This window comes from Chelonoidis abingdonii, chromosome 8 (assembly GCF_003597395.2).
Source record: "Chelonoidis abingdonii isolate Lonesome George chromosome 8, CheloAbing_2.0, whole genome shotgun sequence".
Lineage (NCBI taxonomy): Eukaryota > Metazoa > Chordata > Testudines > Testudinidae > Chelonoidis > Chelonoidis abingdonii.
This window is the reverse complement of record NC_133776.1, coordinates 51,445,497-51,460,209: the sequence shown is the minus strand read 5'-3', so window position 1 is coordinate 51,460,209 and position 14,713 is coordinate 51,445,497. Positions and strand designations below refer to the sequence as shown.

At 46.1% G+C, this 14,713-nt stretch overlaps 1 protein-coding gene across 2 annotated transcripts in view; it reads left to right on the top strand.

The window, feature by feature from the left end:
• Nucleotides 1-2,396: 2,396 nt before the first annotated feature.
• The window catches only part of LIPH (lipase H), a 28,952-nt gene continuing 16,635 nt past the window's right edge, over nucleotides 2,397-14,713 (top strand). For both annotated transcript variants that reach the window (XM_032763620.2, XM_032763619.2), the window contains exons 1-3: nucleotides 2,397-2,634; nucleotides 12,455-12,822; nucleotides 14,253-14,361. In XM_032763620.2, the coding sequence (XP_032619511.1) occupies nucleotides 2,583-2,634; nucleotides 12,455-12,822; nucleotides 14,253-14,361 (529 nt within the window). In that variant the 5' untranslated portion in view covers nucleotides 2,397-2,582. The remainder of the gene's footprint in view (nucleotides 2,635-12,454; nucleotides 12,823-14,252; nucleotides 14,362-14,713) is intronic.

Sequence of the window (14,713 nt, the reverse complement as noted above, 5' to 3'; positions counted from 1 at the left end):
AAGAGCTGAGAGGCAGTGGGTTGCTCCATGCCACCGTCCAAGCTCCCTTGAGGCTTTCATCTGCTTCCTGCTTTGCCTGGAACTGCTCCCTTGATGCTGGAGACATTAGTTCCTCACTGGATTATGGACTTGAACTTGGTCCCGCTGGAAGTGATGCAGGGGATGGGGTTGTCTCCGCTGATTATGAATCACTTTCCGCTGGTGCTCTAGGTTGTATTTCAAGCTTCAGTTGAGCTTTTTGTGCCAGTTTAGCAGCTGCTGCAGGTGCAGGCTCTGTGGTGCCCTTTGGTGCTGGCTCCCCTGACTCTGGCGGGATTGCAAACATGGGCCCTGGTGCTGACTGCTTTGCCAGTTCCAATTCTTGGGCTGGTTCTGGTTGGGTCCCAGGAACTGGATCTACAGCTGCTGCCATAGACTTTGGTCTGGGGTTTGGTTTCACCACCTCTGGCTGGGTCCCTGTAGGCAGCTCAGGAATGGAGTTAGGTGTAGAGGCCTGTTTAGACTAACCCTTTTTGTTAGTCTTACATAGTTGGCTAAGTCTTCTCACAGCAGCATGGGAATAGGATAATTGTCAGACTGCAAAAGTCCATATTCCTGAACAGCCCTTGTACTGGACAGGCAACTTGGCTGTAGGCAAATTAAAAGAGTTGGCCTTAAAGGGTTCCACTGTCACTTGGGCCTCTGGGTTGATGAATTTGGGGTCCACCAGGGATTGGTGGATAGCTGACACCTGTGCTTCAGTTTTTCTCCATACAGTAATCTTCGTCCCATCCACTCAGTTTCCCTTTGCTTTGGGGGTATTTGCAAGGCATCTGGGCCTGAATGTGGGATCTCGGGGTAATGAGTTGCAGCTGGCTGGTGTTCTTTGGGCAGTTAGCCTTCACATGCCCCAGCTTATTACATTTGAAGCATTGCCCAGACTGATTGTGGGCTGGGGTGAAGCGGGTGGTTGGACTGTGGAGTGGTGGGACGAGAGAGCATCTGGGGTTTCCCTGGATGTATGCAGGGCTCCTCCTTGCAAAGTGGGGCCTTGGGCTGACTCCGATGGTGGGGTGTCATCTTGGGTTGCCCCTTCTGGTATCCTCACCAACTGCTACTAGCTTTCTTGTTCTCCACCGCCATCTCCACGCATTTGGCTCTGATCTCCCCTGCCTCGATTACAGTTTTGGGCTTCCCATCTAGGATTCACTGAGTTGTGCCCTCAGCAAAACAAAAGCACCTGGGGTTAGCAGAGAGGAGTCCACAGACCATAATGAAATAAAAGATAAACCTAATCGTGTCTTCCTAGACGTTTCCTGATCTGCTTACATATCTGGGGTTGAAATGAGTAGTTCTAGGTATGATTTGAGGGTTTTGCATACCTGGCTAAAAGCTTCTTACAGCACAGTCCCAGCTCTGTCTCCTCTCTCCAGAGGATAGACAGACAGACAAAGAGAACGTTTATTCCCAATTTTAAAATGCTCTAGCCCTCCCATTGGCTCTTTTGGTAAGGTGCCCACTCCCTTCCTTTTACCTATGGACTTTAACCCTTTACAGGTAAAGCAAGTAGAGAACAGCTACTAACAGGGATTTTATAGCTAACTGACTGGCTAGGTGTCCATAAAAGGGAGCTACCTCCCCTTTCATTTATCAGAGCTGGGCTTCAGGAATCATAAGAATGTAGGGCTGGAAGGTATCATCTATGCTGAATTCAGATCCACTCTCCAATTTGCCATTGTTTTGAATTCAAATTCTGTCCTCCAAAGCACTGGCACCTCCTCCCAGGTTGGTGTCATCTGCCAATTTTATAAGCATATTGTCCACTCCGTTATCGAAGTCATTAATGAAAATATTGACTAGTACCGGACCCAGGACTGACCCCTGCAGACAGGGCTGCCAGCTCCATGGGTGTCGCATCAGCATAGACTGAATTCTGCAAGTATCCTCCCTTGCTCAGAATTCTGTGCTTTGGGACTCTTCCTGGCTCCAAAGTGTGTACGCGGGAGGTTCAGCCCACTAGAAGGGACACAGCCTCACAGCAGGGGAGGCTGGTCTCAGGCCGCTGAGAGATAGGTGGGGATAGGCATGCTATAGGGAAATGGAGTCATGGGGATGTCTTCATAGGGGGCGAAGGATCATTTGAAGCCAAGGCTGGTCCTGCCGGGTGTGTATCAGACCTGCAGAAACAACTGCACTCTTTGTTGTCTTTTGGCATTCCTTGCAAAAGGCGAAAAAGAGACCTGCAATAATCTACCTAATTTCAACACAGCGAACCAAACTGCTATTCAATATGCATTACATAACTGCCATGGCTTGTCTTAGTCATTCCCCAGATCAGAACAAATTAAAAGAAATAACCCTGTAAGATTAGATACTGCCTCACCCTTTAAAGAAGTACAGGCCTAGATTTGAGAGTTTAAGGGCTATTCCTTGTATATTAACTTCCTGCCTGTCACCACACCTACTGACATCACCTGAGTAGGCAGTTTAGTGGTTATATGAAAGCGAGCAAACACATTGTAAAGAAATTGTGGAAGCCCTGAATTGCAGTACTCTTCTCTCTGAATGAGGATGTTACATGGTGATTGACTTACTTATTCCACATGCCGAAGCTGTATTTCTTCTTCATCTATTTGATGTGCAGGGTGAGGGCAGGTAAGAAATTTAACAGTTGTTTTGATTTTCTCAGCAAACAAAACAATTTTCAGATGTCATAGTGGCATGAACATATATAGTCTTTAGATTATAAATGCTGATATGTAATTGTTTTGGTTTTGAAGTAAAATATACTGGTTAGATGCACGAGATTATTTTCAAGTGAGTATAGAGTTCAACATGTAAAAACAGAATGAGTAATTGTATCTTAGTGCCACTTTGTATAAACTTCTTGTGTTAAGTGCTATACATTAGCAATTACAATTGTTAATTGTGATTATCTTTTTGCAGCAATAATTCATATGATAAATAAGAAGGTTTTAAAAGTCTATTAATTTTGTAAGTGTATGATTTGGCATTTACTATTACAAACCAGTCAACTTCATTTGACAGCCCTCTCATCCAGCTCAAGAACAAGTCTTTATAACCATAAGCCAAATACTCCGAGGGCCTCTTGTAAACAAACAGCAGAGGGTTGTTAATGGTCTCTAATATTGCACCTCTAAGCTCTGGGAGGAAAAACACCTGTGTTTTGTGTTTTCAAAAAAATCTAAATGTTCTTATTAATATTAATGGATATTTCAGCAATCTTAAGGTTTCCCAGGAGTCTCAGAGATCTTGATGTCTTTCACATGTTGAGTTTGATAAATACAAACTAGCAGTAATAATCTTATACACCACCTTTCATCACTAGATCTCTCAAAGAACTTTACCCCTGTTTTTACAGAAGGGGAAACTGAGGCCCAGGGAGAGCAATGACCTATTCAAGATCAGCAGAAGAGCTGTAATTGAACCTAGGTCTCCTGACTGCTAGTCTGATGCCCAACCCACTAGGCTATACTGCCTCTCACTAGCCCAGTACTGTATAATATAAAAATACTGACACTAACACAGTATTATGGCCTTAAAGTTTGTCTACCCAACAAATTTTTTTACGGCAAGCTGGGGTGTGAATCTGCCCACCATTAGCCTGCTGAAGACTAACTGTCCAAGTGGACCTTGCTGACAGGCATTAACTGTTTGTTAATGTGCTTTGATCTAGCTCCGTTTCAAAGAAAGCTAGATCAATATACAATAACAAACTGTTAATGTGTGTTGGAAGGGACCGTCCCTGGGGACAGTAAATCCGTGGCAGGCTCGTGTGTGTAGATACACACGCCAGCTTGCCATCAACTAAATGTTTGTGCACACAAGCCCTTAAGGAAAGATAAGGGCACATCAGAAATTCCCTTTAAAAATGCAGACATTTCGTTGTGCACTAGCAATATTGAAACAAAAACTGTTGCACCTCTTGGCTGTATGCATGAAGAGAGACACCTGGGGAGGTTTAAAAAAACGTAATTACTCTTCAAGAATGTGGGTGTGGGCATGTTCAGTATGCAGGTGAGAGCGCTCCTTATCATTGGTTTTTCTCATTGTATATAAAGTTAAATTCTGATGAACTATGAACTACATTGGAGAAATGGTATTGAAGTTTCAGAGCCATGTCCAAAGCAAGGTGGTTAGGTGTTCACTGTGCTTGTCAGCGTTTAGAGCAAAATAATTGACACTGACTAGTTCTCACATGTCGACATTTCTCAGAAGGTCCTGAAAGTCTCACCAGGCTATAGCATTACTCTGACTGTATTAATCATATTTGCACCATTCTAGTAGTCTCAGTGTTGCTATTACAAGGCTTTTTAAATGTTTCCTGTGCAACTTATTAGCAAACATGGATCTGATCTTTAACAGACATCCTCTGCCACAGAGGCGGATGAGTCTTAGATCTAGATCTGGTGATGGCGGTGCACAGCAAAGTGCTTGCCTGAGCAAGTCTGAGCACTGGCTATGGGTCACGTAGGCACAAATAAAGTTAAGCAATAGGTGTAGTGCTCTGCACTGAGTCGTAGGAACTCTCAGGCCCAGTTCCTGCCTGCTCCCTTACAACTGTGATGATGTTTATAAGAAGAAATACCATTGTATGTATTTATTTGTATCGGAGTAGCAGCTAGATACCCCAGGCATGGCTGACGCCCCCTTGTGTTAGGCGCTACACTGAAAAGTGTGCCTTTCCCCCCAAAGAACTTACAGTCTAAGGGTATGTCTGAATAGCCCATGACAGTCCGTGTCGACAGCCTTGGGCTGGCAGGGTTCATGCTAGTGCTCCAACAATGGCGGTTTAGACAGCACTCTGAAGTTATCCTTGGGCTAGAGTTCAGGCTCTGAGGCCTAGGGAAGGGGTGGCCTTCAGAGCCTGACCCGCTGCCTGAGCTACACCTTCAAACCACTCTACTACACAGCATTTTTAGAACGTTAGCATGATCTCCTGGCTGTTGCAAAGTCTCTTTCACTTTCAAAGTCCTGTCCCTGCTTGGGAACTTTACTCCAGCCTTTCTGAGTTCACAGCTGTGGGGTTCTCCTACTTAAGGGGATCAGGATGTTCAGTCACTGAGTTTCCTTATAAAAGTCTGATTTATACATGATGGTTTGACACCCTATCCTGCAGTGATCAGCTTGTCCTGGGTCTGCAAAGTCCTTGTGGGTGGCTGAAGCTTGTCAGCTGTTTCCTTTCTTGTCCGCTCTTCAAGAGTACAGCTACTTCTGAGACACAGCCACTTTCTTCCTGGTTGCCACCACTTCCTGTGACAAGCTTTCTTTTGAAGCTTGCTCCCCACAGCTGGAACAAGCTTTGCTTGTAGGTGTGCCCGTTTGGTACTGATTGAGCCCAGCGGAGCTCATTAGCTTCTACTGATTGGGATGGAGGCATGCTCCATCACACAGCCCACCCCTCAAGATGGAAAAAGGCTTCTGGTTCAGAATGTCCACTTCTCCAAGTTCCCTTGGAAAAAAAAAATCAGCATTGGCATGGTCTTTCCCTGCATGCTGTTATACTCTGAATCTGTACGGTTGGAGTGTGAGCTACCACCACATTATACAGGGGTTCCAGTCCATCAGGTATTTAACCTACTGTGATAAAGTTCCTCCTCTACCTTGGTGGGTCCTGCACTTACTGGCAGATTTGCTCACCTCAGTGATCTTCCTCACAGTCTGGGTCAACATCTCCTGTGTCTGATCAGGAGTTGGGAGGTTTGGGGAGAACACAGGCCCACCCTCTACTCCAGATTCCAGCCCAGGACCCTGGGGATTGCAGCTGTCTATAGTGCCTCCTGTAACAGCTGCATGACAGCTACAACTTCCTCGGCTACTTCCCCATGGCCTCCTCCAAACACCTTCTTTAGCCTCACCTTCCTCCTGATGTCTGATAATGCTTGTATTCCTTAGTCCTCCAGCAGTACACCTTCACTCTCAGCTCCTTGTGCCTCTTGCTCCCAGCTCCTCACACACATTTCTTCTCCTTTGGCTCCCCCTCACCTGACTGGAGTGAGCTCCTTTTTAAACCCAGGTGCCCTGATTAGCCTGCCTTGATTGGCTGCAGGTGATCTAATCAGCCTGTCTGCCTTAATTGGTTCTAGCAGGTTCCTGATTACTCTAGTGCCAGGGCCAGCGCTACCAGTTAGGCAACCTAGGTAATGGCCTAAGGCGCCAGAATTTTGGGGGGGCGCTATTTTGCCAGGGGGGCGGCACGCGGCTCCGGGGGACCTACTGCAGTCATGCCGGCAGACGGTCCGCTGCTGTGGCAGCTCCAGTGGAGCTGCCACGGTCGTGCCGGCAGACAGTGCCCTGGTCTCAAGGCTCCGGCGGACCTACCGCAGACATGCCTGCGGCAGGTCCACCGGAGCCTTTAGACCAGCGGACTGCCCGCCGGCACGACTGCGGCAGCTCCACTGGAGGGGGGCAGTGAAACGGCCGTCCGCCTAGGGCATCAGAAACCCTGGCGCCGGTCCTGTCTAGTGCAGAATCCTGCTGTGGTCACTCAGGGAACAGAAAACTACTCATCCAGTGACCAGTAGATTTGCCCTCTACCAGACTCCTGTATACCACTGGTCTGGATCTGTCACACAACTTAAAGGGGGATGATCTGTGAGCAATGAGAAGGAATTCCCCAGCTGGTAGTACCTGAAAGACTCTATGGCTCACTTAATTGCCAGTGCCTCTTTTTCAATAACCAAATAGGCCCTCTTCCTGGGGAAAAATTTTCTACTTAAATCCAGAACTGTGTGCTCCTTGCCTGCGAAGTCCTTGAAAGCACAGCATCTAGGCTCCATCTGAGCCTCCACCTAGAGTATGAATTCTCAGGAAAAGTTGGGATTAAAAAGGATGGGTGCCTGACAAAGACATGTCTTCAAGGTATTAAAAACCTTCTTGCAGTCCGTATCCCATCCGATCATCCAGGGGTTAGCACCCTTTATAAGGTCTGTTAGGGGAGCCACAATCAAAGTGAAATTCAGGGTAAATCTCTGCTAATATCTGGCAAGGCCCAGGAAGTGCCTCAGGTGCTTTTTGTCTTGGGGGATGGGCATGTTTTGAAAGCCTGCACTTTTTCGATTACTGGCTTCACAAGTCCATCCTCTATGTGGTATCCTAGAAAGGTCACCTCCATGATTGCTAATATACTTCACTATAGGAAGCTGGTCTCACAGCATAACCCGACGGTCTTAATACTGCCTTCATATGTAGGAGGGGCTCTTTCCCCATGGAGCTGTAGATAATGATATAATCCATGTAGGCTGTGGCATATTGATAGTGGGCTGAGGACTTTATTCATAAGCTGCTGAAAGTTTGCCACAATCCTATGCAGTTCAAATGGAATGTCTTGAAATGACAGTGTCCAGAGGGGGTCGAAAAGGTGGTAAGGGGGAGAAAGGGATTTTTCACTATCCCTTCATGAGCTTGATTGTACTAAGTTATCCCACAGGTCCCAGCTACTCTGGTGGCTTATCTCTCATGACATTGGACAAGTATGGAATTTCAAAATGCAGTTAACTTTACAGAAAACAATGCAAAAACTAATCAAACTGTTGGGTTGGGAGACCAGAATTATGGTGCTCCTCCACTCACTTTTGGACTATTCAACTACCCCCATCACACTGTCTAAAGTGGCTCATTACTGTGAGTGATGACCACAGGGCAGACTGGCAAAAAATGAAACAAAAAAATAAACAAACTGGTGGTGTGTTGTATCATTAGATTTCACCAAGCCTGTAACAAATGTGAACTCCTGGATCACAGTAACAATCTCTCCATGGAGTCATAGACAGTCCCCTTAGCCTCTTCAGGCTATTTTGTGACAAACTGGACTTAGTGATAAATGGTCACTTACACCAAAATCACCACATTCAGGCTGAGACCATTCATGAGACCAGTCACTTACTCCAAATCAATTAGTACAATCCTACACTAAAGAGAACGCCTGTAGCTAATCCGGTAGTAAATTATCTAAAGGTTTATTAACTAGGAAAAAGAAGTAAGTGAGTTATTTACAGGTTAAAGCAAACAAACGCACACACACCAATGAGTTACCATCTAAATCCTCTGAGTGACAGAGCTGTGACCCGCCAGTTCAAAGTGTCTTTCAGGGCAGACCCAGGAGACAGACCCTGAGATTTCTGGCTTCAGTTTAGCATCTCTGTCCCTTCAGAGTTTAAATAGCCCAAAAGACAGTTTTCTTCTTGTCAGGGATTTTCATTCTCGTCCCACAGAGTTTAATGTGGTGGGGAGGCAAAAGGGGGGAAGCAATCAACAAAGTCTTTTGCCCTCTGATTGCCACAATGTTTTGTCTGGTGTTTATGGCTCTTCTTTTGCTAGGCAGGAGATAACACCTGTGGCAAACTAGTATTTCATACTTGGGAATGCTTCTCTCCTGACAGGCAGTTTACAGTAATAGCAAACATTTAAATATATCTTATAACACAGGATATAGGTATTATAAGTGAGATTAATGCGTGCAGCAACTTACGAGCATTTCACAGAGTCTAAACACTAACTACATTCATATAAGACTAATACTTATTTTAAGCAAAACTAACGTACAAGTGACCTGGTCTGGTTGTCAGTTCTTAGCTAATGCCCGCAGCTTGGGCACAAGTCAGATGCTAGCATCATGCTCCCATTTTTAAGATTGCCTGTAATTCTTCCCAGACTATGTGCCACATTTTCTGCAGTAGGTTAGGGTTCTCCCTAGCTTGTTGTCCAGGTGTTGTTTCCAGGTAGTGTTTCACTAGCTGGGTTTTTCCAGATATTGAGGAGAACACATGAATGGAGTTCTCAGTTCCTTGGGAGAATTGTGCTCTCTGACCAGGAGAAAGTCCCACACCTACTATCACAGGTATTGACCCCTGGCAAATATGAACTTGAGGGCTTAATTCGGGTCTCACAGGGAAAGGAGTCATCAGCAAAGCTTCCCAAGTTTTCCAGGGCTTGAGAAGACTTACATTGTAGATTCTGATCTCTTTTCTTCTGTCTGGTAACCGGATTTCATAACTGACCAGTCTTACTTGTCTAGCTACCTCAAAAGGATCCTGCCAACAGGCCATTAATTTAGACTTAGCTGACAGTAACAATAATAGGAATCAGTGTCCCAGCGGGAAAGTACTCAGCCATGCCCCTCGGTTATAACCTTGTTCTTCTCTCTGTTGTGCCTTCTGTATATTTTCACTAGCAAATAAACCCAGCTGCTTAAGGTATTCCCTTAGGTGAATAATATATTGAGTCACATTGACAGTATTTGCGTCCTGTTCCTCCCAGCCTTCATGTAGCAAATCTAAGATCCCTTTAGGGACATGGCCATACAATAGTTCAGAGGGGGAGAAACCCATAGAGGCAGGAGCGGCGCCAGGGTTTTTGGCGCCCTAGGCGGGGGTCCTTCTGCGCTCCCGGTCGTTGGTGGCAATTCAGCGGTGGGGCGGGGGGGGTCCTTCCGCGCTCCCGGTCTTCGGGGCACTTCGGCGGCAGGTCCCGGAGCGAGTGAAGGACCCGCTGCAGAATTGCCGACGACGACCCAGAGTGCGGAAGGACCTCCCCACCACCGAATTGCTGCCAAGGGAGGCAAAATGCCACCCTCCCAAATCCTGGCACCCTAGGCGACCGCCTAGGTCACCTAAATGGAAGCGCCGGCCTTGCTTAGAGGCCTGTGAGACCTCCATTATAGGGAATAAGAGTAGTGGAAGCAACTGGTCCCAGTGCTAGAGTCAGATTTGATAAAGCACTTTAGCATTTCTTTTAGAGTTTTGTTAAATCTCTCTATGAGACCATCTGTCTGTGAATGGTACATAGAAGTTCTCAAGGATTTGCTCTTCAAAAGAGAGCACAGCTCTTGCATAGTCTGTGAGGTGCAGCTGCTCCCTGGGTTGGTTAATATCTCATGAGGGCACTCCACACATGAAAAAAATTTCATAAGTTCTGGTGCAATCACAGTTGCCTTTGCTGTGTGAAGGGGAAGAGCCTCCAGATACCAGGTCACACGGTCAATCACTATCAAGATGTACTGGTACCTGGAGGCACACTTCTCTAGGGACCTGACTATGTCCATCCCTATTTTCTCAAAGGGCGTCTCCATCAGTGGCAAAGGAACAAGGGGAGCCTTTGGGATACTGCTGTCAATAGACAGTTGGCAGGATGGCAGTAGGAGCAGTATTTCCTTACTTCCTTATGGAGGCCAGGATAGAAGTTGGCCATTACCCATGACAGTGTCCTCTCCCACTCCTAATGCCCAGCACAATGGATGTCATGTGCGAGTTGCATCTCTGGTTGGCAGTATTTGTGTGGCACTGGTAGTTGTGTCCTCATCTCCCCAAACCATTGGTCTTTCTCAATGCCATACAGGTGCTCCTTCTTGAGCACAAAATGGGGGTAATGGTCCAGGCACCCAGGTTCCATCACTTCTCCATTTACAGAGGTCAGTTGCTTCTGGGAGCAGCTCTATGTGGGGTCATCCCTCTGTGCCTGAACAAAGTTTCCTGCCTGCAGTAGGAACCCTAGGTCCTGGGTGGATACCTTCCCCTTCTCCGATTCTGGCCTTGGTTGGGTTGTTCTCGAGGTCTCCTCTCCCAGATCTGCTGGGCCCTCAAGTCCTGCTTGGCCCACGTCTTCCATGCAAAGGGATCGATCCCAGTCCATAATCCTCTGGCTGGTCAGCTCATTCATGAATTGCTGAAAAAAAGGCCAATCTCATCCCAGTATTATTAAGTAGGACTGTTCTCCAGCCAGAGCCACAGGTATGGTTCCTGTGTGCATGCCCACAGTCAGTTGTAACCACTGGCTGGGGCAGGCTTTTCCAGCACCATGTATGCACTGTGTGCAGTTTGGCTCTCTTGGGGTGCCATTTTCCCCAGCCAGGGAGGCAGGAACTACTTCTCTGGCTCCACCCAAAGCCTAGAAGTCCTTACACTCTCTTTCCTTGTACAAATACCAACATTGTCAATCTGTGGGGAGCTTTCTTACAGGTGCACATCTCCATGGTCCAGCCCTGGGCACATTCACACTCCACAGGGGGCATTCTTCCCTTAGATGTCCCTGCTGTCTACAGGAGTTTCAGGTCACTGGGCTGGCTTTGGAGGCATCTTTCTTTGTCAGAGGTGGATTTGGTTCTGGGATGGTGCAAGACCCTCCATCTTAGGATCCTGTTTCAGCCAACTGGGCTATAGGATGCACATTCAGGTGAGGCCCCACCCTAACCACACCTCGTGCTCTTGGGCCTCTCCATGATGAACAGGTGGCCTGGCCTTCCTGGGCCTAAATGTGGCCTCTTGTGAGCTGCAGTTAGAGGCTTAGTATCTGTGTCCTGTGCCTCCCTTTGGTCAGTCCTATGGGCTGTTTAGGGTCTGGAAAATTCTGTGTCTAGGGATCCTTTGACCACTAAGAAATTTTCCATCAGTCACACAGTGTCTGACAGAGATCCAAGGCTGCGTCATCCATTCTCGACCTCTCACTGATAGTAGCCATATAAATTGTTGAGTTAGAATTAACTTGGCAACCTGGGCCCCAGACCACTGCTCAGAGCGGACCCACCGCCTATAGTGTTCCTTCAGGCATTGGGCTACTACGCAAGGGCTAGTGCTTTAGAGTACATTTTTGACCTACATCACTGGTGATGCATCTCTTCATTAGTAGCTAAATAGTTTAGAATAACAACTCTCACTTGCTTGTAGTTCTTGGTGTGCTCTTGGTCCAGTAGGCTGACTGTGCCTTCCCCCTCAAACATGACACCAATATCAACGTCCAGTGCTCAAGGGGCTACTGACTGTCTTGGGCTCCCTCCCAAAGGTGGTCATAAATGCCTCAGGGTCATCATTCGGTAACTAGAGTTGTGCCCACTCGCACCTCAACTGAATTTGGCTCACGATCTCTTCATCAGCAGGTCCAGGCATGACAAAGGAAGCAATTAATATTGCTGTCAGACAGAAGTGCTGAAGTGTGCTCACTGGGTGGCATGACCATGTACTGATATATAGAGAGCATGGTTTACGAGGGCTCTGATATGTCCATTCTAGATGGGGAGGTGCTCAGGTGCTACAATGGTGATGGGCACAGAGTACAGAACATATAAGAATATAAAAATGACCACAAAGGGTCAGAGTAATGGTCCATCTGGCCCAGTATCCTGTCTTCTGACAGTGGCCTATGCCAGGGTCTTCTGGGGTCTTCTGTATGAACAGAACAGGTATTTACAAAGAGCTAGAGAAAGTGGAAAGATGATGGCCAGACGTCTGAGAGAGCTGTGATGCTGGCTCCAGGCCGAGGCTCTCATCCTAATGCTGCAGCTAAAGCTGAGTTCCCCTGATGGCCCCAGTAGTACAGATGATGAGGGGAAAAGGAGGGAAATGAGTGACCCGAAGGGATGGAACTGGCAATGAGGTCTTGCTTGGGCTGATGGGGGGAAAAAGGCAGAGAAGTTTATTATCTCTAATCTGACTAATAATGACCTGCCATCTCCTGTTTTCAGGTACAGAAGAAGAATGTCCTGCATTTACAGGTCTCAGTATAAGCAGTGCTTTGACTGGCACAGACTTGAAAGTGAAACTAATGTTGTACACAAGACAAAACCAGAACTGTGCTGAAACACTCAGTTCAGCTGGTTCCAGGTATCTGAATGTGACCAAGAAAACTATCCTCATTGTGCATGGGTACAGACCCACAGGGTCTCCCCCCACCTGGATACAAAAAGCAGTACATCTCTTGCTCTCTGTGGAAGACATCAACATAATCATTGTAGATTGGAACCGTGGGGCTACAACTCTGCTCTATCACAGAGCTTCTAGCAATACTAAGAAAGTTGCTGAATTCTTGAAAACACTTATAGACCAAATGTTGGTAAGATACATGTTTCTAATATATATGACAGTGTTAATGGAGTAAAAGAAGTATTTACAGCAGAATCTTAGGGAAAGCAAATTGTTCTTTAAAGAGATGCATTAATTACTGTAAACTCAAATGCATATAGTGCCAAAATCTTTACTTTGGCTTTGCATGTTAACATTTTACAGCTTCGTTCACTTTAAACTTGGAGTACCAATTTTTTTTAAAAGCCTCTAATCTGAGGCACGTACATTTCAAATGCCCCAGAAATCAGATTTGCAGGTGCACATTTGAACTAGGGTGACCAGAGAGCAAGTGTGAAAAAATCAAGACAGGGGGTTGGGGTTAATAGGAGCCTATATAAGAAAAAGACTCAAAAATCTGGACTGTCACTATAAAATCGGGACATCTGGTCACTCTAATTTGAACGCACAAACTAGGCAGCTGGATATCTAACAGGAAGCTGGCATGCACCAGTTGGAGTTTGGAGGCACCTCCACACTGTTCCCTAAACTTGAATTCCCAAAAATTAGGTGCCTAAAGTTGGACAATTAAAAGTACAGATGGGGATGAGAAGGTGTTCCACTAAGCTACACTCCCCCTGCAAATAGGAGATAGCTTCATCCTGGTAACTATGACACTGTAACTCATTCAAGCTTATGCACACCCAACAGCCTCTCATTATCCCTATAATGATTATCACTTTCTGAACTCGGAGCAATCTTTCCTAATGAAACATCAGGGTCCTAACAGATAAAGTGAAAAAAAATGAACGAAAATATTATTTTACTTTGTTTAAGGTATTAAATGTTATTCTACATTCTTATTTTGACCAAATATTATACGATTGTTTCAGTCTTATTGATTTCACTTGGCTAACTGATGACTGGGAACACTGGTGTGATTGAAGAACGTGTGTCAAAAGTGGACAGGGCAGGACATTTTTATGGTGGACCAGACTAATGTGAGCACCTGTGACATATTGCACAGATTAGTTAACAGCTGTCAGAGGCCACAGGCTGCAGCAACTTGCATTAGGATCTTTGAATTAGAAAATACATTTCTGAAACCACAAGCTGGCAATTGGGGTTTATTATTAATTATTGGTATTGGCATAGCAGCCACACGCACTAGACATTGTTCCGTGCATAATTGCTGTCCCAGGGAAACACAGTCATGGCCCGGAAATGTTTAGCTTTCAGATTCACATCACCAAAGGGTGTTGAGCATGGAAGGGGGGTCATTTCAGTGGAATTTGCATTGGGTATTATGTCTCAAAAGATACCTCCATTTGTGTTGGGATAAGAGAAGTACTCGCAGGTAAAATTAGGATGGGCTATTTACATTATCCCTGGAACCAGCTGGATGGCCTTTTCCTGCTCTTGATGTTTCTTATGTGCTTAACATTTCTGTAACCTATGATCATGGACATTTTTAAATTGCAGGCCGATGGAGCATCACTTGACTCTGTTTATATGATAGGAATTAGTCTTGGAGCGCATATCTCTGGATTTGTGGGACAGATGTATAATGGCAAACTTGGGAGAATAACAGGTAAGCCCCTTTCTCAATCCCTGCTCCTGTCTTGGGCAAATCACTTCAGCTCTCTGCCTCAGTTTACCCAAACACTGAATAATACTTTCTGTAGCGAGCTCCCAGGAGTGCTGTGTAGGTCAGTTAGTTAATTAGTGAGTGCCAGTCCTGTATTCTGAACACATGGAGCACTACATCACTGTTAGGCCTTATGCAAAGGTGTTAGGCACAAGAACCCTATACGGAGACACAGTATAATTTCTGCTAACTAGCCCTTATGGTGAGCCCCGTTAGCCACATGCCAGGAATATAAGCTGCCTTGGGGCCTCTCTGAGGAAGAAGGAACTCCGAGTAGGGACAGTGAGGTCTTTAA